The sequence below is a fragment of the Solea senegalensis genome, linkage group LG5 (assembly GCF_019176455.1).
Source record: "Solea senegalensis isolate Sse05_10M linkage group LG5, IFAPA_SoseM_1, whole genome shotgun sequence".
NCBI classification, from domain to species: domain Eukaryota; kingdom Metazoa; phylum Chordata; class Actinopteri; order Pleuronectiformes; family Soleidae; genus Solea; species Solea senegalensis.
Window position 1 is genome coordinate 26,644,411 of NC_058025.1, and position 24,630 is coordinate 26,669,040.

The following is a 24,630-nucleotide window of genomic DNA, read 5'->3' on the forward strand; positions in this document are numbered from 1 at the left end:
GGTTCATTGTAGACTGGACTGTGAGTCTGGATGCTGGCCCTGGTCCAAGGTGAGCTCTGCGTCTCGTCTAATGTTTGGCTCCAGCCTCACAGCGACCCTCGGTGAATAAGTGCTACAGCTAATAGGTAGATGGCATCTTAAGACATTCACTTACAGTAAGTTCATTGGTTGGAGGCAGTCGATGACTAAAACGTTCATATTCCTCGGTCATTGTGATCATTATGAACAGTAATCAGCAGACTCACTGGCTCCCTGATGCCACTGATCCACGGCCGTCTTCTTTCCAAAGAACTCAAAGGAACTGAAAACAGTGTTTCCCAATGAAATGAGGACTCATCGAGTCATCAACATTAAAAACTGTGACTCATTTACAGCCATAATCTAATCTGATAATTAGCATGAGATTAACGCTGTGTAGTTGGTTTTGTTGAAGTATTTAATAAATAACAAAACAAATGACCAATAGTAAGTATTTTTGGTTTTCCAGTGAATATTCGGTTGTTTTTTTTTGAGTATTTTCTTTTTCTTTGGGTTTCTGGTTTTATGATAATCGTCAGTATAGTTGCAGCATGAGTTTATTGTTTATCACGCGTGTTCATCTGCGTCACTAACTCTCCTGTCAGTGCCCTGCAATCACCTCATTCCCTTCACCTGAGTGTCCCCGCCCACTTCCACACCTGCAGCTCATTATCCTCATCAGCCAAATACACCCTCATTCAGACGGTCACGTGACGTTTCCTGTGATTTTCTGAGCTCCTCTCCCTCAGTTTAGTTATTTTAATACTTTAAATAACTCTGAATTTAAGACCTCACACTCTCCATTTGTTTATTATGTTCCACTGCATTGAGCTTTCATGGCCACAGAATACAAAGTATATATACTATATATAGCTGAGCTATATAACCACCCTTTAACCTTCAAACATGTTTTTAACCAGCAGCGTCCTGTAACTGTGCGTTCTATCACTTTTTCCACAACGCCGCACATTAGGCTGTATTGACCTACTGGTACAGTATATTTTCTCTCTGCGGACGCTGACACAACTTCCTGCCTGGAGCTCACTGCTGAATCCCACTTTGCCTGTTGTTGCACCAGGCACGAGGGAGAGAGGGAGAGACAGGGAGCAGAGAGACAGAGAGGGAGACAGGAGAGCCAGACTGACAGACAGCCACAGATAAATGGAAAAGATCTTTTCTCTTTTCTGAGTTTGGGCCTCTCAGTAGTTTGTTGGAGCTCCACTGGCATGTATTCATTGATGCAACCCTACAAGCAGCAGCAGCAGCAGCAGCAGCAGCCTCTTCTTCTATCACTCATCCCAGCTGACATCTAATCCAGGTAGGTTCAAACATCCCTTTGTTTTAATGTTAAGTCCCTTTTTTGGGAGGTCTATGTGTTTTTTCTTGGCTCTGGGTCTTTTAAGTGTAAATGTCATAGTGTGTGGATGTGTGGTGTCTGGAATATCAATCTCAGCTGTTACAAGTACACTTGGAAGGACATTTGCAGCAGTGGTTTAAGGACACCAATGTTTTAAAGTCTTTAAAATCATTGAAAATGATCGTCTGTTGTGTCTTCATTTGCAGCATGTGAGTTAACAACATTATGTCACCACACGTCTCAGAACTAAATCCTGTGTAGCCATCTATGGCACAGGTTTCTCAAACATAGGCACTTTTGAAAACACAACCCTGCGTCATCCTCTGGTAAACCAACAATAACACAGAACATCATGAAGTAGAATGATGTAAAAATAAGAATTGATAATAATTGAATACAAAGCTTTTTTTTTGTTATATCTAAAACAAAAGTATTATTAAAACAACTGTGATTAAACTTATATTTATGAGGATTCAAATTTATCTCTTTTATTTGTATCCATACTAGCCAGCGAAACACCGCGTGGGCCCTGATAATCATCAGTGGCACAGTGATGTTAATGATCGTGTTATTTTACATTATGGATCAGAGTTTTGGCTTTGGCACCAAAGTTTCTCTGCTTAAGTTCTGTAAAACTCATTCAAGCACCAATTTATTCAATATATATGTATATATATATATATATATAATTAAAAAGTATTTCAAAAGCTCCTGAAAAGTTGATGAAATTCATATTTAATGTGTTTAAACCTTCTGAAGCAAAGAGCAGCCCTCATCCTAGTAAATGTCATTTGTCTTTTACTTCATCTCCACTCAGATGTGACCATAGTGACATTTAATCCCCAAATGTATTAGAAATTAAAGTTTTAATTAGCTCCAACTTCTTTACGTTTGACAAGTAGGTTTAGGCTAATGCTTTTTTTATATATATATCTATCTATCTATCTGTATATATATCTATATATACGACCACATTTATTTTCTCAGTCTCACTATAAATCACTACCACTTGAACAATAGCGGGACTCGACACTGGAACTATTTAAGGTGTTTGTTCTCCTGTCCCATGAACCGAATGGCTGCTATTACATCAGATGTATTCAATTCATGGTGGAGCGTTACATGCATGTTGCGTGAGTTTAATTCTTTCTCATGTATAACACCGACGTTCATCAATCACATCTGTCTTTTCAAAAAGGCCCAAAATCACAGAATTTGACGGACATTAAATCATGATCTTCCATCACCTCGCCTCACAGCTTGACTCATTTTCCTTATGTTTGGCCCTTTCAGCCTGTTGGTGTTTGGCACCACTCGTGCACATTTGCATGCATAGGGGCGGATCACATTATCCCTTGTGCGTGTGTGTGTGTGTTGTTGAAGGCAGGGTGAGCGCATCGATCAGCCCATGAGGGAGTCAGCCTGCAGCTCTCGCTCCAGCTGCCCACTGGGTGTGAAGGACACTGATGTGACAGCACTAATTACCGAGACAGGAAGCCAGCGCCGCACACATGCACAGCGGCTGCTCAGCTCGGCTTTGCTCGGCTAAAGTCGTTCTCCGGCAGCCACTTTACACGTCTCATCCCTCTGGGCTCAACCAGAGTGTCATGCCAAAATGAGCTAGTGCCCACACAAGAGACACGTCGAGAGACACGTCAAGAGACACTAACCGCTTTGCCTCATGGGATTCAAAGACCAGATTTAAAGGGACAAAAAAAACAACCCTCTTTTTTTAACTTTGAGAATGTCAAAATCAACTAACTCTCAAACTAAGTTTCCAAAACAAGTGTCGCATAATCTTCATTTTATCTTCTTTTATTTAAACCTGCAGCACAATAACCTTTTAACACACATGTTGTTTATTGTACACACCTCCTAATGTATTTCTTCTTCATCTAACATTAGCCAAATTGCTCCCTGGTTACAAGTTCTGCATATAGAGCATATAATGTTCATTTATATGGATATGTGTCCGTTTAGCTGTTTAATCAAGTTTAATATTTATTTACATTTAAACACTCTCCTTTGAGAAGTGTATGTGTATGAAAGTACCACCACCATCATCACCAACGTTAAAATACAGCGGTGTAAATCAATCCATTCAAATGAATCCTTCTGTAAACCCCAACACGAGGACTTTAGTGACGTAAATACTACACAGTCCACACAGTCTGACTGCAACTCAATCAGCACCTGTGTCAGTGTGAAAAAACGTGTATGTGCATAATGTTATTTAACACAAACTCACACTGTTTTCATGTTATTCATATTTATTTCTTCATTATTTTTAATAGATATTTAGAATATTCATTTAATTTTTTTATTTATTTTCTTCATTTGACAGACATAAATCTACATATTCAAGCTGAATCCCCCCCTGCTCCTTAAGTCTATAATGCCTCTGACCCTTCACCAGCAGGAACACGGCGGCCTTAAATGTAACCGCTGGTTTCCAGGGCTGAATTAGTGCCACATGAGATCAGTTGTTTTAATCATGCACATTTCCATCGACTCGGCCTCTGCTGTTAATTATTTCCACATCGATCTGTACTGTAACGCGACACACAGGTCAGTGAACAGGAGCTGCTGCTGATGCTGCTGATGGCGTCCCTCATATAATCATTCATACATGTGTGTCACTACCACACATCAACACACTGACACTGTGCCTGAGATTTCGTTAAAAGGACTGAAACTGCTTTTATACTCGTGATTTCATGGTGTTCTTGTGACGCCCTGTAGCACTCTGAGATTTATTTTCACTGTGAATAAAATTCATGATGTGAATTTATTATTATAATTATTAGTGAGTGTGTTCCTCCTCTCCGACCGTGTGAAAAACTCTTCTCCTCTTCTCCTTTTCCAGGATGAACCATGGAGACCGAGGGATGGGCGCCTCTCACCTTCGCTATGAGGAGGAGGAGGGTAAGTGTGTGTGTGTGTGTGTGTGTGTGTGGGGTTCATATCCTGGCTTGATCCATCACAGCCTGGCCCCTTTGCAAATAGGAACAGGAAATTGAGTCATTACACCTATTTGGATCTTAATATTATCATGAGACAGTTGATTCATCACGGCCTAGTTTCTGTGTGTGTGTGTGTGTGTGTGTGTGTGTGTGTGGAGGGTTGTTAATGGGCTGCAGATGAGGAGGCAGTGTCGCTTGCGTGTTCACGTGTCGTATGCAGATGTTTGACTGATTTGTTGCGCGTGTTCCGCAGCAGATTTCTCAGCTCCGTGGCTTCATCCCAACATCGCGACATATTGCTCTGCATTTCCCCGTCGACCGCGTATTCCACGTGGACTTTTGAGCGTAATTGGTTTCACAGTCGCTCTGTAATTGCCAGCATATGATCGGCTTTTTGTTTTGCAGGATAAAGATTATAAAGCCAAACAAACTGAAAGGAAAGCGAAGATCTGCGTTTCTCAAAGGGCCTGATTTGCTTTTGTTTGGCGACTGTGCCGACAGAGGATACGGCTGTTATTAACGAGCAGACGCCAAATAAAATGCAATTCATTCAGCGTCAGAGTGGTTTAACATTCATGAAAGCACTCGTGTGTGTGTGAGAGATTAATGAAATATCTCATCACACAATCTGCACTAAAGTGTCACTGGCTGTCACTCAACTATTTTGGGGTCTTTTCATTAAACTTTCATTTAAGTGTCTTGTTTTGGGGAAATTGCATTCTTATTACCTCCGCCGTGGAGATTGTGTGTTCCGCGCCGTCGTCAGTCTGTCTGTTAGCGGCGTTCCTCCAAAGCTGCTCGTCTGTTTATGAAACACAGAAATGAAAGGGACACGGTGGGATAGTGTGGTTCTCGCTAACTTCCTGGTTATAGCCCGGTCATTACCAGTTAACCAGTTAACTCACAGGTTTTCCAGGTCACTCAAGATTTATCCAGTAATAGGTAGATAAAATGAAGTTGAAGCCAAGTGAACGCATCGCTACTTCGCCTCGTCTACATCGTATGACGCTATATCCTGTGTCCCGCCCACTCTTTTTCATTGGCTGTTGGCAACATGAGTTTACAGTCAGCTCAAAACATTCAAGTCTCAGTCTTTACCCACTGACATGCCATGCGGACTGTCCACAACTGGGCCTGTAGACTCTGTGTCGAGTCTGGTGTCGAGTCTGGTGTCGAGTCTGGTGTCAATCCAAAATGGCCTGAAATGAAAAAGGCGTTTGAATTTCCGTCTAAATGATGTGAATCGTCATTAACTCTCTGGTCACTTCTGCAGACACTGACTGTTCAACATCTCTGCGTCATCAGCCGACATTAGAAGATTGAATTTGCTTGTGATAGTTTATAAAACTCTGGTATAGACGATAAGAAACGTCAGAATTGCAACTTACTAGATTATCGCTCTAATCTAAAGACACTCTTTGAACTGTTAAATTCCACTAAAACAAACTTTTTACCTTTCATTTTGGTAAGAAACAAGACAACAAACAAAAAAGATGATTATAAATCATGAGGTCTTGGAATGACTTGAACTATGCAGGCACTTCAAAATAAATCACTAGGACTGTCATAGCATTTTACATGAAGTAATCCATTTATCATAGATGAAATTTTAATTGACTCAAATTGGCAAATATTTACAGAATGTGACTGCTGTCCATGTTTGTCCCTCAGACCATCAGTCCATCTACATTGGCGTCCCCGTGCCGCGAGGCTACCGACGCAAGCGCAGGCGAAGGCGCTCCAGCCGCGAGGTCCCTGACGTGGACGTGGACGTGGACAGAGACAGAGACAGACGCTACAACCACCACAGGCACCGCGAGCACGACCAGTACCGAGACGTAGACATGGAGGAAGGACTCGTGGATTTGAACGAGCAGAGTCTCCAAGACATCAACCGCACAAGTGAGTCCAGCAGCTACAGAGAAGAAGATGTGGGTTAGGTTTGAAGTCTCAAGTTCAGACTTTAAAGAATTACTATTTGACGTCAATATGCTAACCTGAAGTCGGACGAGCTGGATGTCAATCCCCGACCTTTGTCGGAGCACTTTTTGGCTGAGTATCGAGTATCAGTATCGTTATTGGTCTATTACTGGATCAGATATGGGAAAAATGAAGGCGTAGATACAACAGAAAACTCTTTAATGTTCTGTATATATGCTCATTATGAGCGTGTCAAGTTCAGCCCACTCTAACCCTGACACAAAAAAGCTACACACTCAAAGGTGGTGAAATGAAGTTTATTGTATTTAACTACTTTTCTAATGAAAATGACCAACATCTTCACCTTTTTATGTGCAAACTGCTTGAGTTCTGTGTAAGAACGGCGTCTCGACGTGTCGTTGTGCATTTTTAAGCGGTCGTTCGGAAATCTTGGCGCTCAAACGTAAACATCGCCTTTCCACAAGTCGCTGACGATGATGAGATCTGCTGATGTTGTTGTTGTTGTTGTTGTTGTTGTGTGACAGTCTTGAGCAGATGTACATGTTGTGGTTAAGGCGCATGGATTGTTATCTGATACTTTATCGTAGACAGGTTGTGATTTTGGTGCCAAAGTACTAACGAGTATTACTTACTTTTAACTACACTTTGTTACAAATTGTGTGTCAGTGTTTCCAATTGTTGTTGTCGAGCTACTTCATCGTCAGTGCTGCAGTGTTGTGTGTGTGTGGGCTGCACCTGTGGATTGGGTGGGACGGCGAGCGCCACCGTCGTTAATATTTCACGTTAGAAATAAGTGGGTTGTGAGCAGGCGATAACACGATCAGGTCTCTCAATTACATGAAATAATTAGTGTCGATATGTAAAAGGTGGATAATCAACATGTGCCCGCAGTGTCATGTGACATCAAAGCTGATCCACACAATAATATTAAATGTAAATCGTGAGGCAATCGCAGTCGCATTATTCACTGATGGTGTGGGTCTTTCATTAGAAAGTGTATTCATTGAAATGAAGATACAGATGTGACCCATTGTTCTGCTAAAGATACAGTATTTTAGTCCAGATGTTCTGAAAGCTTCAAAATAAAAGAAAGAAAAACATGAAGCACGCGGTGGATTTCATTTATCTTCGGTTTTAACAGCGAGCCGCAGGTGTTAGAATAATGAGTGACCTGGTCGGACATCGCTGCTCTGGCTTAGATTTTTAAGACCGTTTCAGTCCAGTCCATCAAAGAGGGAGGACCAACACCGGTGATTGTTTCAGTAACATCATCTGTTTCTACTTCATTTTGCTTGAGTTGAGGTCTTTTATGAACAAACTGCTCCATGTGTCTCCGCAGCCCTGGTAAACTATTGCACGACAGGGACGTTAAAAGCCGACAATCATTAGAATTTCATTTTGGCACGAGGATCATAGTGAAGACACTGACTGACTCATCTGAAGTGAGATCAGTGGGTTTCCTCGTCATGGATGTGACTCTCTTTTAACCTGGCGCGGTCACTATGGCAACAACCAGGTTCTGTTCAGAGATTCATATCAGAGCCGCTTTTACCTGTAATATTCTTTTAATATTCTTCTACATTATGAATTACTTATTAATTACTTGAAGCAATGGGCTCATTTTGGGTGAAATGACACGTGAGATGTTTTATGTGAACACACACACAGACACACACACACACACACACAGAGCCTGGAAAGGAAAAACCTAGGTTGACAAAACAAATTCATAACCACTGTTGTGATCCTCAGTAGGTCGTTTTTTAAGACTTTTGTTGAGTCAGCTCATTCAAAGAGAGTTTGGCTCTGTTGAACATACTTTATAGCGGCGCCCTGTGGTCGAGGTGTTTCCTCTAAAGCTTTCTGCAACGTCCAGTTCTGACACCAGTCTGCAAATTTTTCTCCCCTTTTAATTATGTCCTGTCAAATAAAAGCAAGGTGTCTTCAAACACGAGAAAGCACTCGGATCACAAGCACTGAGGCAGCAACGGTTGTTTTAAAGAAACGTTCTCATTTACGTTCCATATCTGGATCGTCACCTTGACTTATGCTGATAAAAAACCAGAAATAATCTGTTGTCCAGGTAGAATAACCAGTGTTTTCACTCTGATCTGACCTGAGACTCCACATTTCCTGTTGCCATCACCATTATTCTAGTGTACAATCGCTGTGTGTACCATTTCAACCCAACACACACACACACACACGAGGAGTACATGTCGTGTTCTGCGTCCGGAAAAACAAATGGCCTCTCTTCCAGTTCCAGTGATAAATCGTGGAATTACGGCGTCATCTCTCGTTAGATTAGAGCAGCGTGAGCTCAGGCCTGTATCCGTCTTTCTAACTGAGCTGCTGGACTTCATGGTTCAAATCCATCCCACTGAAAGATGTCTGATTGATTTCCATCATCATGTGCCCCCGTTCAGAAAAGACAACATATAAGTGGATTTCCCTGGTGCTGTCAATACAGCGCTTCAATATTATGGATCTCCGGTGGCATTAATAGCCTCAGCCCATGTACAGTCATCCACATACAGGTCACATCTCGTTCCCCTGAAGCAACAACATCCACAAACACGGCGTTCAAATCAGCCTCCGCACAGCAACGTATCTGCCCCCTTTAAAATAAGTCAGAAAACACGTCCTCATCCTCACATTCATGTCTTTTTTTGTGCACTGATTTAGACTCGTGCGTTGTCTCAACTCATCATCCAACCCAGGAACGTCCAAAGGATGCAATTCTATGATGTTTTAACCCTAATCTGACAAAGATTCTCTGGTGTTGTCAAGTGTCTCCAGCTGCAGAGCGACTGCGTTACATCCTGAGTGAGGACGACGACATGCGCACGCCGACTCTCTTCACTGAGATGGACACGCTGCAGAGGGAAGGAGACGAGCTGGAGTGGAAGGAGTCTGCCAGGTGACGAGCGCACTCACAATCACAGACTACGCTGTAGAGACTGTCTGTTCTCCATGTTTGGAGGAAGCTTTGGGATTCTCTGTCCGGTTGCAAATATTTCAAGTGTTTTAAAGAGAATCCCATTTCTCGTTTTCATTGTAGAGGTTAGCGACCTTGGCTACACGCTTTGAACCCTAAGGCCTTGGGTTAGGGTTAGACAGCAGCCCCAATCAGATTTTTAAGTTCATCCAGATTCCATCTAGCTCTAGTCTGAACAGCTAAAAAACACACGAGATCTGGTTTTTCAGCGGTGGTTTTTACTGATCTGTTTCAATCGGAAGTTCTCGGTCGCTCGGACGCGTCACAACAACAATGATGCGTTGAGTTAATTTCCGGCGTGTTACATGATCGACACAGTGGGAGACAATCGTTTAAATATCAGAAGTTAGTTTGAAACGTGGCTCCAAATGTAAAAACCACAGATTTAAATCTTTTCTGCTGAACTTTAATATCAGTTCACATTATTCATTTAATTGTATTGTTTTCAGTATTCCTCAACAAACCCTTCAGCAGTTTGACGGGGTAAATGCTCTGCTGCTGTATACACATAAACACTCGCGTGGTCAGGTCTGGTAGTATTGCTTCACAGAGCCTGTTTTCAGACGGATGCGGCAAACAAATCAACAACAAATCACCCAAAGTTACGCACAAATACACTGCAGTATAAGGCCGAGTGCTGAGCTTTATTTTACATTCACACCACGTCTGACGCCCCAGAGCCACCAACTCAGACTTCAGCGCTCGGCACCAGCTGATGTGTTTATTCCTCACCTTCTCTTTATTCTCCGTGTGCTCCGTCTCCTTCAGGTGGGTGAAGTTTGAGGAGAAGGTAGAAGAGGGCGGCGAGAGGTGGAGTAAACCCCACGTGTCCACGCTGTCCCTGCACAGTCTCTTCGAACTCAGGACGTGTCTCCAGACAGGAACGGTGATGCTGGACCTGGACGGCTACTCAATGCCTCAAATAATTGGTGAGATCTTCGGGGCTTTGTCTCTTTCCTGATCATTTGTCATCAAGTGTGAGAATCCAGTGGATTCTGGGAATGTTCAGCTGTCATTGTAATAAAGAATCATCATTTGGATGGATGGATGCATGGATGGATGGAGAGGTAGTAGATGTGACTTTAAACTGGAAGTGACAACAACAGATTTATATCAGTCACACACACACACACACTGATGAACGTGATGAGGTGCAGCTGTGTGTTTCTGCGACAGAATAAACTTTATTAACTGACGTCGTACAGTAAGTTCTTTACAGCCTAAAGGCCTTTGAACATCCATGATGATGCAAATAAACAACACAAAAGTGTGAATGACTGATGCATCCTCACTATTCATAAAGACTGACTGATTGGTAATTAACTGATCTAATTGAAAGCTGGGAATCGGCTGTGTCGCCGCAGCATGGCGTCAGGCGTTCAACAAACTTTGAGCAAATGAATTATGAGACGACAAATAAAGTCCTTTTACTGAATAAAGAATAAAAAGAAAAGCACAGCCAACACTGAAGAAGAGAGGAACGCTTGCTCGGTTCACAAATGTTATAAAAATATTATATTATATATTATAACTATATATTATAATATCTAAAGTATGAAGATTGGTTTGATGTAAACTAGCCAGAAACTAAATGGAGGGGAAAAACCAGAGAAACATGCATCCAGTCAGAATCACTGGTTATAAAACCGGCTCTCCATTAATCCATGATGATGATGATTATACACACGCCTGAGGGATTAGGGAAAACTCAGATTATTACACCTGAAATGATGGAAACTCAGATTATTGTCATTCAAGATTCTCTACCCAGGTCCAGCAGCAGAGTCATAACAATGCTTAACTAAGTAATGCATTGCTGAAATAGACCCTATGAATGAATGAATGAATGAATGAATGAATATAAATAACGTCTGGGAAAAGCTGCACTTTAGCCTTGTTGTTCTGGCTTTGAGGCTGCACAGCCTGAAGGCAGGTGAGTAGTTTGTGTCCTCAATGCTCCGTGTTCTCCGAGGAAGGGAGGCTGCGGTTTCTCAGGTGCAGAGCAGGAGGCGTACTAAACAGTGGAGGAGGAGGAGCATGTCAGTAAACCGCTACAAACTGAGGCCAGCCCACAGGTGTTGGTGGAGGTCCCTTAGGACGCTAGCTGTTCCACCAATAAAGAGTGGAGGAGTGTAGCCTGTCCTCTTAAAGTCTGGATTCTGGATAAACTATCTCCTTAGTCTTCCCCACATGGACACATGGATTATTCGTTGTTCCACCTGAACACAGACTCATTGTTGACCAGTCGGTACCATCAGGTACCTTTCAGAACAATCATGTGGACAGTGAGACGCCGTGGGTCCTAACATTGTAGAGAAGGTCAAGGTCCAGACCGCAGCAGTTTACGGACTTAAGTCTGCAGCTGACGAGTGAATGACAGCTGATGCTGTGCATCATACTGATGGAGGTCCAAACCGACTGTTGGGTGAGGACCACCAGACGACTGACAGTGTCCGTCGACATCCCTGTGAGCTTCCTGAGGACAAGTCCTCATGTGTCGCCTGGTCCTCTGTACACCCCCGTCTGTTGCTGTATGTGTGCTTCTTCTTTCTCCTGGTTGCTAAGAAGACGTGATCTATACAGAAATATACCCAGCTGTAAACACCCAGGGCAGGTAAAACAGCTGGCCTCACTGATAAATACCCACTGATTCCAAACCATCGCTGCTCATGTGAAGACACAATATTAATCCGACAGACGGTTACAGTCGGCTCAGAGGAGAGAAATTTCTCTGTTAGACTTTATCGTCTCTTTTGTCTTCCTCTTTCCCCCTGAGCTGATGTGTCTTACTCCTCCAAGCTACTGTACCTACTGCTTTTTTCTTCCATTGCCATGGTGACTCTTAGCATCAGGGCTCTGCTCCTGCTGTCTTTTTAGTGGCGGTGCTTTAAGTGCATGTTGTGCTGAGAGAATATTGACCGAACCCAACACGCGTCCTTTATTCAGCGCTCGCAGGAGTCAGTGGGCGGGTCGAATGAATTCAAAATGAATTACAGGTCACGATAAAGTAGTTTGAACTTCATTTTCAAACAGCCCGACTGCACAGACACACACACACGTTATCACTATAATGTGTTGCATTCAATTAGCTGTCATAAACAGTAAAACACTGGTTCTATACAGAATCACTTTATTATTATTCCTTTTTTACATATTTACACCATATTTTGAATTAAGCAAATGTAATTTGTGAATGATGTAACACTTTTCCAGACCACATCATTGAGAGGCAGATAGAGGAGGGCATGATTTCCCCTGACCTGAGAGAGAAGATCAGTTTTGTCCTGCTGAGGAAACATCGGCACCAGACCAAGAAGCCAATCCACCGCTCACTGGCCGACATCGGCAAGTCCAGCTCCTCCACCAGTGAGTCTCCGCCATTCTACGCCCTGAGACTATAACCAGACTCCTTCATCCCGAGTAGGGTCGCCAAAGGGTGGAAAACGTTATAGAAACCTTCCATGGGAACGTTTGGGAATTTTGGAAGTATTCCAGATTGGAAGCTTTCCATGGGAAGCAATAAGAATGAACTGGAAATTTTCAAATATATAAACATTTAGTTTTGTCATAAGCAGACAAAAATTATACAATAAAAAAAACATGACTCAGATTAATTTGACATGAAAACAGCCTCCCATATAGGGGGTGTGGCCACAGTAGCCCTGCAGTAAGTAGTGTTCTATGTGCATGTGATTGAGGAATATTGATATTCAACTATTATTGCATCAATATATTATTTACCAAGTATATTTAAATTCCCAACCTTAAATTGTGAAAAAGATTCTAGTTTATTATTCCAGTTCATTTCCATTTCCATTTCTGGGATTTTTCAAAACTGGAATGGAAAGTTTCCAGTTTTGAAAAATCCCAGAATTAATCCTGAGAGGTCTGATGTGCATGCGCAGATAGCACATAGTTAGCAATAGTCTACCTGTATAGTAGAGTTTGTGTTTGTCGCGTGTAAAATGACGTCACAGCACTTTCATGCAGCCGTGCTGTGATGACTCCGCCCACGTTGAGGTGGCGCTATAGTAACGGAAAACGAGCCAAACCGTGTCGTGCCACGATGGAACTTTATGGTGGAAAAGTCATTGATTTGTTTGGAATAATAACTTTGATAACTAATAACTTTACTTGAGTAACCGTTGTGTGTAACACTGCCTGCATGTGATCACATCACCTCGGATCGACGTTAAGACCAGGTCTGAATGGAGCCCAAGATCTGCTCAAACTCACATAACAGGTCTACAATTGTGTGTCATTTGAAGCCGGTGTTGCAGTAAATGACAAACACATTGTTGTTTCCTGTTTCCGTACATGAATGATAACATGTCATCACATGAAACGCCGTGCATGCCTGAGACAGAGCAATGCTTACCGCGACTGGTTTATTTTGGTCCCACATATGAGCGTTCATTATACATATTGACGTGGTAAATAAATGAACACAGTCCTGAAGTCAACAAGGCTCATATCCTCCTCGGGGAGTGCATTAATGTTTGATGAGTTAATTACCGCCGTGGCATTTCCTCGCCTCGTCTCATGGACACTGTAAATACCAACGCATCCTCTCTAACTGTGTCTTTCTCTGCTTCCTGTCCCTGTGGCAGATCGAAATGTAGGTCCTCGAGGTGGACCAGGACCAGGACCGGGGTTAGGCCCGGGGCAAATGGCTAACTTTAACCGATCCACAGAAGACCTGAGAATGAAACAGCAATCTGCCAACTATGGCCGCCTGCGTGAGTGATCGTAGCATCCGTGAACCATTCAATGATCCCACAGCGAACATTTACATCTGCCATACAAGAAGATTTGGACCCTTAGTTATGTTAAAGTAAAACTAAGGGTGCAACTTCCTGTTTAAGGATATTATTAATTATTGTGCTGTCGATTGATGTGAACGTTTGGATTAGATTAAACAATCCATAATTTGAAAGATCCATTTGAGGCACCAACCCGGACACTTACAACACTCAATCATAATGAGCTGTAGTTGAACTTTCACCAACATTATTACAGCGTAGACTCTTCTCAGGTTGACGTGGAGATGCTTCTTCATATTTAAGGCTTTTAGTCATAACACAATTCCTTATTCCTTGGCAGAGGAAAAACATTTATGGAATGTGACCCAAGGATTTTATGTTGTTTTTACTCTAGAAATATATAAAATGAAGTCATGATTCATTTATCATGCATAATATCTATTGGAAATGGCTGAATCTATTCCAACCAATATTAAGTGCTACAGAATTAGTTCTTGTTATGATATATACTTTAAAAGTAGCTGTGATTCACGACACTGTCCCCGTGTTGTCTTCCAGGTCATGCTCAGAGTAGAAGTATGAATGATATCGCAGACACTCCCAGCACAGACCAGGTAAGTTGAGGCGATACAGTTCATCATTTAAAAATATGATCCGCACAAAAGCAATTACAGTAACGGAATCCATGCGCCACGTGTTTATCTGCACAGTCTCTGCAGGACGTGCTCATTTCTCACGCTGTTGCTCCCGTTATCTCACGCTGTGGAGGTAAGGCATTGTGCTGCGGTGAGCGCGAGTTCTGTCCTGAGAGGCATCAATCATTCATTCATTCATTCATTGCAGCTGCCAGTGAAGGTGCAAACACATAACTCACTCACTCATTGTTCTGGCTGATTGTCGTGATACCGGGGTGACACATGCCTGAGCAGTTACAAGGGCGCGTTGTTGTTGTTGTTGTTGTTGTTGTTGGGATGTCAGCATCAAGTGCCTTTCAATTCGACGGATAATAGAAAATAAACATTAACGAACTTGCTTTGTTTGTGCAGCTATGATGACGTGCGAGCGCCAAGTGTTTGGATAGATGTTTAAATGACATTTGCAGGCGTGCACTGGGTCACATGTGCTGCTGTGTGTGTGTGTGTGCGTTTGTGTGCGCGTGTGTGTGTCAATATTGAGCATGACATTGAGAGAGAGCGTGGATCTCATTGTCTCAGGCCGCGTGCTCGGCCCTCACATGCTGCAGCACAGTCGGGCAAAGCTCTCCAGCGCTGAGTGTTATTGTTATTTTCTGCCACACCTTTTACACACACACACACACACACAGACAGACAGACAGACAGACAGACAGACAGGTCAGCTTGATAATGCCATTCCTCTGTTTCCTGTGTGTGGATACATTATGTTTTGGTGAAACAACACTGCGATGTTTTATTGCAAACAGACGATATAACACCATTGAGAGGCAGATAGAGGATCCTACTTGAAGTGAATACGACATAAGAATAAAACCAAACAGAAGACTCAAAAAAATCCTAAAAACCTGGATTAATCTCCAACAATTACCAGTGAAATGTCTAAAATCTCAGTATTTAACAGAGGAGTGATCAGTGTTTCATGCAGCCGTGCAGTGATGAGACCATAGGTGGAAAAGGAGCTTTATAGTCACAGAATTCTTGTGTGCTTGAAGTTTAAATCACTGCTGGAAATATATAACATAAGTGCAGGTTTTAGTTCTTTGATTATGGACTAAATATTTAAATAAACATGTCTTTTATTTAGTGAAGAATTTCATAATTTAGTGTTTTATGATAATCCCGACACAGACACATGTTTTTTCACCCACTTCAGGCAGGGTCAAGGGTCAAATCAACTTTATTTGACTTAGAAAAAGATGAATATTGTGGGTAATTTTTTCTCTGAGTGTGGTATGGTGTTAACATACATTTAAGTGCCATGGTTCTAAAACGAAAGAAATGTGTTGTAAGATTGCTGAAAGAAAATTCAGTTTTATTTATATTAAGAAAAACACACAAATAAAGGCTACTTTTTTTATTATAGTCATTATCAATCATTATCAATCATTATCAATCATTATCAATCATTATCAATCATTATCAATCATCAGCATTCAGATCAATGAGAAGAAAAACACGACAGTGAAGAACAAAAAGACACATGGTACATTGGACAATAGCAGCAAACTGTGCAACTGAAACGTCTGCAGACGCAAAGGTGAAGGTGCACTTCCTGGAGGGGGAGGAGCTAATGTTGCTCCAGAAACCTCTCTTTTGTAACAACAAAGTTTTGGTGACTTAGCATTCATCAAGCTTCTGAAGCTTAAAATGAAAATGTATTTATTTATTAATACACTAATGAATAAATAACTGCAGAAATTATTCATAAATTGCCAATTTATCAGTAGTATTTGGCCAACGCAGGTTATTAATAAATGATAAATATCTCCAGTTTGCATTTTCCTGCCTCCTTCCTTACATGTACATATTTAATGAGCTGTGGAGAATTTATTTATAGACAAACAGCCGAACCTTTGTGGAGTTTACTGTCCGAGCCTGAGGCTGCAAGACTTGTATTCACTGAGCTTCCCTTATCAATCAAAAATCAATGCACACGTCACTTACTGTTTTCACTTCCTGTAGCTGAAAAACAAATTCATGAAGAAGATCCCTCGAGACGCAGAGGCGTCCAACGTCTTAGTGGGTGAAGTGGATTTCCTCAGCAAACCCTTTGTCGCCTTCGTCCGCCTGGCCCAGGCCACAACACTAGGAGGACTGACCGAGGTCCCTGTTCCCACCAGGTGAGACGATCTACAGTATCCAACACTTCTTCATCAGATCCTTTTTTTTACGGCGTCTCACACGTGTTTTGTTGCTGCACAGATTCCTCTTTATTCTCCTGGGGCCCCAAGGAAAGGCCAAGTCGTATAATGAGATCGGCCGAGCGATAGCAACCCTAATGGTGGATGACGTAAGTAGCTTCTTAGCCGCCTCACTAATGATGTCACGGAAAAACAGAGAGAGCGTCTTTTCCTAAACCAAGCCGTGTGAGTTTTGACAAACCCACACTTACTGTGTTTAAATGACGAATGACGCAAGTGATGCTAATGGTGAAGCATCTGCTGTCAGGGTCAAGGGTCAACCCATGGTTTGCTTATGTTTGCTGATCAGAGTGCTGTTGAGATTGTTGTTGTGAATGCAGTAAGAAATAAGAGGCTTGGACCACGCTGGGTTTCCATCAGCCTTTCTGCACATTGTGATTTGGACATAAAAAGATTAAATAGAAGCAAAGAAATGTTTCTTTAAAGATTGAATGAAACAGCTGCGGAAATTGGAAATCTTGGGGTTTTTTTTGATAATAAATAAATGGAATAAGTTGTAAGGATGTTTAGTCATGAGCTGAACTTAGTGCAAGAAGCAAATATCAGCACAATAAGAGATGAGAGTGACCCAGACACTGAGAATATTCGAGGGACAGCTCAGGTTAAACAGTTTGGTGATTATACTGGACAAAGGATGTTGAAGAAAAGAGGAAGACCACAGCGAAGGGTCATGGATGATGATAAGGAGGACGTGAGGACAGCTGCTGTAGCAGAAGAGACGGACATGAGGGATGGAGCGAGGTGGAGGAATAATAAACACTGGAAACCATTCTTTAACTCACAATAGGAGTGGATAAAAACATAAATGTGTGTTTTCTTTTACAGACATTTGAGTAAAACTGTTTCTTTTTCTGCAAAAAAAAAATATCCCCTCAGCCACAAGGTAGAAGCCCTAATTAATTTTGGCAACTTGATTAGTGCATGTGACTGTTTACAGGGTTTGTAGTGAGGGCTTCACGCTCTTCCAAGAGCTTCTTCTGTCCTTATCCCCTCTGCTGCACCACTTCTGCACTCTCACCCTCCGTCAGTCCACTGTTCCAAGACTCCTTCTGTGGCGGCGGATGTTTCAATAACAAAGGCTTGCTGGATTTATTCATTTATTCCTGTGCATGAGTTTTAATTGACGCATTTGTCTCTTTAAGTGTTTTGAATTGAACTTTTAGTGTTTATTAACGTACAGTTGTTGCAGGCAGACGTGTAAAATCTATTTCCGGTTATTAGCTGGATTTGAGTCGCTCTAGAAAGTTGGCAGCATAGAGCGTTAATGATTGTTCTCTGGTCTAAAATCAAGTTAGGTTGTTTGTGTGAGGAGGAAAATCAATGTCGGTACCACAAACACCTCACGGGAAAAATATTCCTTTTTCCCTCAGGCTGCAGACGCCTTTTAATTTCCATTTGCTGTTCATTTAAAAAAGACTGATGACTGAGTGAGGGCAGTTTCTTCTCCTTTGTTTATGGTCAGTGTATGTTGATAAAATAATCCTAATCCGTCAATGAGAGGGTGATGTTCCTCTTCCTCGCAGCTCTTCAGTGACGTCGCCTACAAGGCCAGAGATCGGGAAGACCTCATCGCGGGCATAGATGAGTTTCTGGATGAAGTGATTGTGCTTCCACCTGGAGAATGGGATCCTAAAATCCGCATTGAGCCGCCAAAGAAAGTCCCGTCGGCTGACAAAAGGTCGGAGTTCTATCAAATAACTCAGTTATAAATCACAACCACAATCACAAGGTCTGACTTTGACCAAAATCAACTTCTTTTGTTAGAGAATTAGACCCATGGGATGAGAGATTAGAGATTAGATCTTAATACACAGTGTTATCAGTCAAAGCTTGCAAGCGTCTGAAAACACAAACAGATGAAGGGATATCTCTAATATCGCTTTCCCCTCTGCACTGTGTTACATCCTTTCTGCAGGAAGTCGGTGTTCTCCCTGAACGAGCTGGGACAGATGAACGGTGCGGCTGGAGGAGGAGGAGGAGGAGGAGGAGGAGGCCTGGCCGAGGACGAGGAGATGCCAGAGCAGCACGAGCTTGGAGAGGAGCTGGCGTTCACTGGACGGTAGGTGGTCCAGGCCGTTTGGCGAACTGCTGAGAGGGTTGGATGGAGCTTAACCTGGCCGCGGCGTATGAAATGAAATGTGAATATAAATTACTCGTGATTTTGGCAACGTGGGAAATGGATCTGCTCACAATAGAAGCAGGCAGCCCATAATAAGCCCTTTGAACGACGACACAAAGATTAATCCTCGGTCAAGTTAATGCTTCTTGGCTGGCAGTTTTAATTGTGCCTAAAACTATTATTCCTCATTTAGTCTTGTTTCCCAGCAACAGCCTGAGGGAGGATTTGTGTGTATGCAGCAGCAGTGCAGGGACATGTGGGGACAAGAAGGGTTTATTCTGTCAAACTCGAAAGGGAAACTTTTTGTGTTCCAATCATACGCCAGCCGGTTTGCATCAGTCTCACTTTACTCGCTCAATGATGTTGCTGTCTGTCTCTCTGTCTGTCTGTCTTTGCATAAAATCACTTCCTGTGTGCAGTGTGGGAATGAGATATAAAAATATACAGAATTCATCTCGATCTGTTACATTTTGCAGAAGTTTGTTGTGTTTTAACAGAAGGTTAAAAAAATGTGTTAGATTCACGCTTTGACCAGCTCCGTGTTGAGGTTTTGCTCCTTGAATCCGGGGCAATACGAGCTTCCCCTCACAGTAATGTCAGCTGATCATCTGGAGGAACATGGTTTGTAAAATCGACGTGTTGATTGAAGAAGACCAGAAACTAGTGATTGAGACCATGAAGTCCTCAGGAAAACGTTGTTGCCTTTGTTATTGTGTCACCATGGCCTCAATTTGTCAAAGTCTATTCAAAAAAGTCTTTCATGTGACGGCCTCTCTGAAAATCAGCGCCTCAATAATCTCCCCCGTGTTGTGTTGTCATGTCTCTGCGTGTGTCACAGCTTCTGCGGGGGCCTGTACCTGGACATAAAGCGGAAACTGCCATGGCTGCCGAGCGACTTCTACGAGGGTTTCCACATCCAGTCCATCTCTGCCGTGCTCTTCATCTATTTGGGCTGCATCACCAACGCCATCACGTTTGGCGGCCTGTTAGGAGACGCTACAGACAACTACCAGGTATCAATGAGTCCCAATAATTCAATGACCATAATAACCACAATATGCTTTAGTCGCAGTCGAAGCAACACAATTACCTGAAGGTGCACCAGTAAATAAGAAAGTATGCAGGTATTAAATAGTGTATAAAAATAAAAGTTGTAGGAATATTTTTAATAAAAACACAAGGTACTGAATTTTGCACCGTGAGAATAAAAAATGTATCCCAAATATAAAAATATAGCACATCACATTACAGTTATTGTCATTTCTGTCAGTTTCTCTTTTGCCATAAAACTTTCATGTCTATGCTTTTAAATGTGTGTCTTATAGCTTCTGTATAAAGAGCCAAACAGTGGCAGCGCATAAACCCCTCATTATAGAGCTGAACGCACCTTTGAGACTCCAGTGGGGCAGAAATCATTGGCCCTGGTCAAAAATAATAATAATATATTCCCATGTTTTATTCAGATGTCATATTCTACACACAAATGAGCTTGTTTGTGTGCAGCAGTCACAGTGTCTTAGACAATGCTTGTGCTTTAAGAGCGGCTGTTCCACAGTTTATCACCTACTTACCTCAAAATATCATTGACAAGAAGAAACGATTGTATTTATAGAACTATTATTATTATATTAACATATTATTTTAATTTCTATATTTAGTTTGAGCCTTCTAATTCGTCTAATTGACTTTCTGAACCTTTTTATTTGCTCTTTTAGTCTCTAAAGCCAGGATAACAGTTTCTAACCAGCTTCTGTCTGCAGTCTTATATTCACCACACAGATGTGAGATTGTTATCCATCTCCTCATGTCACTTTTGGCAAGAAAGGAAAAAGGAGGTGAAATATTCCTGTAAAGTTGCTTAAAAACGAGGAAAAGCCTCAACAACAGAAGTGAAAATACAACAAAGATCATTCTCGTACGTTTACATGTCACTAATGAATCCAGATCTTTACACATTTACATTTAAAGTCTATGGAAATATGAGTGTAGCTTGGATATATAGACAGAAATCAGGTTGTCTAATCCAGATTATCAATCTTCTTCTTATTATTATTATTATTCTCATGTACACACACACTGGCTCAGTCGTACACAGGAGTAATTTGCTTGTTGACTCCATCACAGCCACACCAGTTCACTTCAGTTCACTTCGGTCCACCTCCTGCTTTTGACTGGTCTCTCCTAACAGGGTGTGATGGAGAGTTTCCTGGGCACGGCCCTGGCCGGCTCTGTCTTCTGTCTCTTCAGCGGTCAGCCCCTCATCATCCTCAGCTCCACGGGACCCATCCTCATCTTTGAAAAGCTCCTGTTTGAATTCAGCAAGTGAGTTTTCCCTCAGTCGTGTGTGACACCAACACAGTCAATTTAATTCTTCACATTTATTCTTATCTGGGAAATAGAGACACAAGTCGAGACAACCATAACCATTTTTAGCAATTTTAATTGTAATTTTACTTTTAATTAAGTGTTGGTTTTTTTGTACTTGAGTAAAAAGTCAGAGACATTTGTGACCTTTGACCCATCATGTGTGTTTACACGTTTTATTTTCAGCACTTAAAAACAATGAATGTGAAACGACACATAAAGAAACTACATTTCAAACTTGAACTTCACACATTTAATTCATGCAAGGCATCATGGGGGATAGGAATAAGGTGGATATGCTCATGTAATCCTGTGATTTTAGATTTGAGGGCACAGATGCATGATGGGATGTGTTTGTTTCGTGTTCCTTGACGCGCTCGCCACATTTCTCCAACCTTTCGCTCCTCAAGGAACAACAGCATCGACTACTTGGAGCTGCGCCTGTGGATCGGCATCCACTCCTGCCTGCAGTGTTTGATTCTGGTGGCGACCGACGCCAGTTACATCATCAAGTACATGACGCGCTTCACGGAGGAAGGCTTCTCCAGCCTCATCTCCTTCATCTTCATCTCAGACGCCATCAAGAAGATGGTGGGCTCCTTCAAATACTACCCCATCAACACCGACTTCAAGCCCGACTACATCACCGCCTACAAGTGCGAGTGCCTTGCCCCAGACCCGGGTGAGTTCATCCCTTGACTCGGGGGGCGACAGAGGGCGAGTGTTCCCAGGGTGAGGGTTTGATATCAAAGTGAAATGTCATTAAATCTTTAGAGTTGAAACTTCTACGGTGACCGTGAGGATAAAGCATGAATACTTACCATTTTACTTCAGGAATTGAACCTGCGCACGGCGCTGACCGTGGCCTTTCGTGCCGCCGTCACACAGACGTCAGCAGTTCTGGATGAATTCACATTTTCATTCACGCCGAGGGCAAATGTTAATACGTGGGTGGCCTCACATTCGACACTGTTCACTGTAAAACTGCATTTTTTTCATCGCAGAATATTGTATTTGTATATTTTAAGGAACATTTTCAAGGTAAAAGTTTAGTGAAAATGTTAAATTAGTTGTAGAATGTGCACAGCATTGAAACGTACAAAGGTTTCTTTACATGTGAGTCACAAATCTGTCGCACGTATGAATGATTTTGACAGTGAGACAGTTGCTGTAGCGCCACCATCAGGACTGTTGGCCCGTGTGTTTGCAGCTGAGGAAGTTTGGCCTGGGAGTGGACCTGTGTGCAAACTCTGGTTTATTATTATTATGCATGGGAAACGTCGTGCAGAGGCTTCTGTGTTTTGTTGGATTTGTAATTTCTTTTGTTTTGTTTTCTTCCTCCGTCTCGGTCCATCAGTGCTCAGGCACCGTCCCAGGTGATGGTTTGTCAGAACTTTCCTGTGATTTTTCTTTTGCACTTATTTTCCACACACACACACACACACACACTCTGTTGCAGGCTCTGTCAGCACCTCAGAATCTAATTATGCTGCTCAGGAACCTTTTGACTACCTAACTTGTGATGCTGTTGCGTCACAGTGTTGTGCTGATGATTCAGTTTAGCTTCAGTCCTCAGCTTCAGTCATTTTATATTGCATTTTTAGTCGTGATATATAGTCGCAATAATTGTGCAGAAGTCACAAAATAGAGAGAACATTGATTTTCTTTTTGTTCATAAAGACGTTTTTCCAGATTTCACAAATTCAATCCGATTTTAAACACTTTGAGTTCTTTTTGCTCAGGTGTGTTTATATATCTTTTTCATCATATTGCCGAGATTATTCTGAATAAATGAATATAAGACACTCTTTATATACTGTACGTTTAAATACAGTAATGGGAAAAAACAGCCAAAATGCTCTGTGTTCTAAGGGTTAAACTTATTTTTTTTATACACGTTCTTTATACAAAACCTGATTTTAACTGAACTTAATACTAGAATAAATGTCACCTGATTCTGTTTTTCTGTGTGTCGTGATGTTTTCAGGTTGTTCATCGGTGCAGCTTGTTCTTGTGAATACAACATTTTTGAAGCATGATACGGTCCAAACTAAATCCTATTGTGATTATTTGGATACACGATATGTGATATTTTGACATGATATGATGAATTTGTCAAAGGAAATATCAAAAATGAAATTCATCATAATGCTTTAGATGCACAGTTTTATTTGATAATGGCCTCACTCATCCTACTTTTGGCCTCATGAACTGTAAAGTCAAGGCTAACAGGCTAAAATATAATGTATCAGCTGTTATTCACTTTTCTAAACTCTGAAATAATATTATTTGATCATGATTATTGAACGATTCACGTCTATTAAACCGTGAGAGGGTTGATTTTAAGCATCACTTATGATGATGATGATGATGATGATTTGCAGAAATAGACATCGATATATCTGTAACTGATTCGTCTCTTGTATGTTTTTGCCATGCATTAATCACTTGGCTGCCTTCTCTTGCAAAGTGAGTACTTTATAGTCTTTTTTTCTTTTTTCTTTTTTGCTCTGTGCAGTTGTGCACTTGCTGGATTCTCATTATATTATGCATTCATTTCAGTTTTCCTTTCATTCTCTATGATTACTTCTCTGTCTCTGTCGCTCTCTCGTTCTTCTCTTCCACTCATCAACAGTGGCTGCAATGATCTTTGGCGGTTTAGTCCCAATGCCAGATAACAGCTCTAGTGTCTCTGGGGTAAGTGCTTCTTATCGTTCACTTTTCATGCACAGCAAACCGAGTTGAATGTGTCATTGCAGTTTTTGCAGAATCATCATCAGTGTTTTCATGTAGTTTAATTAAGTTTAAAATGTACAGAAGCATATTGATGCAGCATATTTATTTATTTATTCTACTAATCCTATCATTTCCAGATAAGAATCAAATGGAGATGTGTCTAATACTGCATTTAATTTACAACAGTAATGACTACTTCAATAGTCGACTAGTCATGGACGACTGTAACGACCTGCACAAAAAAACATTCCCTAGTTTCATTATCTAACCAATCGAGGTGCGTCTGGCTCATCTAAAACATGTTTTTCTCTATAAATGTATAATGGTTTAATAAATGGATAACTGTATTAATGATGTCCGTAAACTGTTGATTTTAATCTTTATTTACTTACTTACACCACTGTGATTGACAGCTCGTGTCAGGTGACATCTATGAATGTGTATCTACAAACATGGCACCAGCCTAATTGTGAAT

The 24,630-nt window shown here is 41.6% G+C and overlaps 1 protein-coding gene across 2 annotated transcripts in view; it reads left to right on the top strand.

Annotated features, from left to right (window-relative positions):
• Positions 1–1,140: 1,140 nt before the first annotated feature.
• The window catches only part of slc4a5a (solute carrier family 4 member 5a), a 33,941-nt gene continuing 10,451 nt past the window's right edge, over positions 1,141–24,630 (top strand). The window contains exons 1-16 of one of the 2 annotated variants that reach the window (XM_044026733.1): positions 1,141–1,336; positions 4,242–4,300; positions 6,010–6,240; positions 9,070–9,199; positions 10,046–10,206; positions 12,491–12,643; positions 13,888–14,016; positions 14,599–14,654; positions 16,698–16,855; positions 16,938–17,025; positions 18,460–18,614; positions 18,852–18,995; positions 19,894–20,068; positions 21,244–21,377; positions 21,830–22,101; positions 24,055–24,116. In XM_044026733.1, the coding sequence (XP_043882668.1) occupies positions 4,243–4,300; positions 6,010–6,240; positions 9,070–9,199; positions 10,046–10,206; positions 12,491–12,643; positions 13,888–14,016; positions 14,599–14,654; positions 16,698–16,855; positions 16,938–17,025; positions 18,460–18,614; positions 18,852–18,995; positions 19,894–20,068; positions 21,244–21,377; positions 21,830–22,101; positions 24,055–24,116 (2,106 nt within the window). In that variant the 5' untranslated portion in view covers positions 1,141–1,336; position 4,242. Of the gene's footprint in view, positions 1,337–4,241; positions 4,301–6,009; positions 6,241–9,069; positions 9,200–10,045; positions 10,207–12,490; positions 12,644–13,887; positions 14,017–14,598; positions 14,655–16,697; positions 16,856–16,937; positions 17,026–18,459; positions 18,615–18,851; positions 18,996–19,893; positions 20,069–21,243; positions 21,378–21,829; positions 22,102–24,054; positions 24,117–24,630 lie in introns of those variants that run through there. The other variant, XM_044026732.1, reaches the window with a different exon arrangement.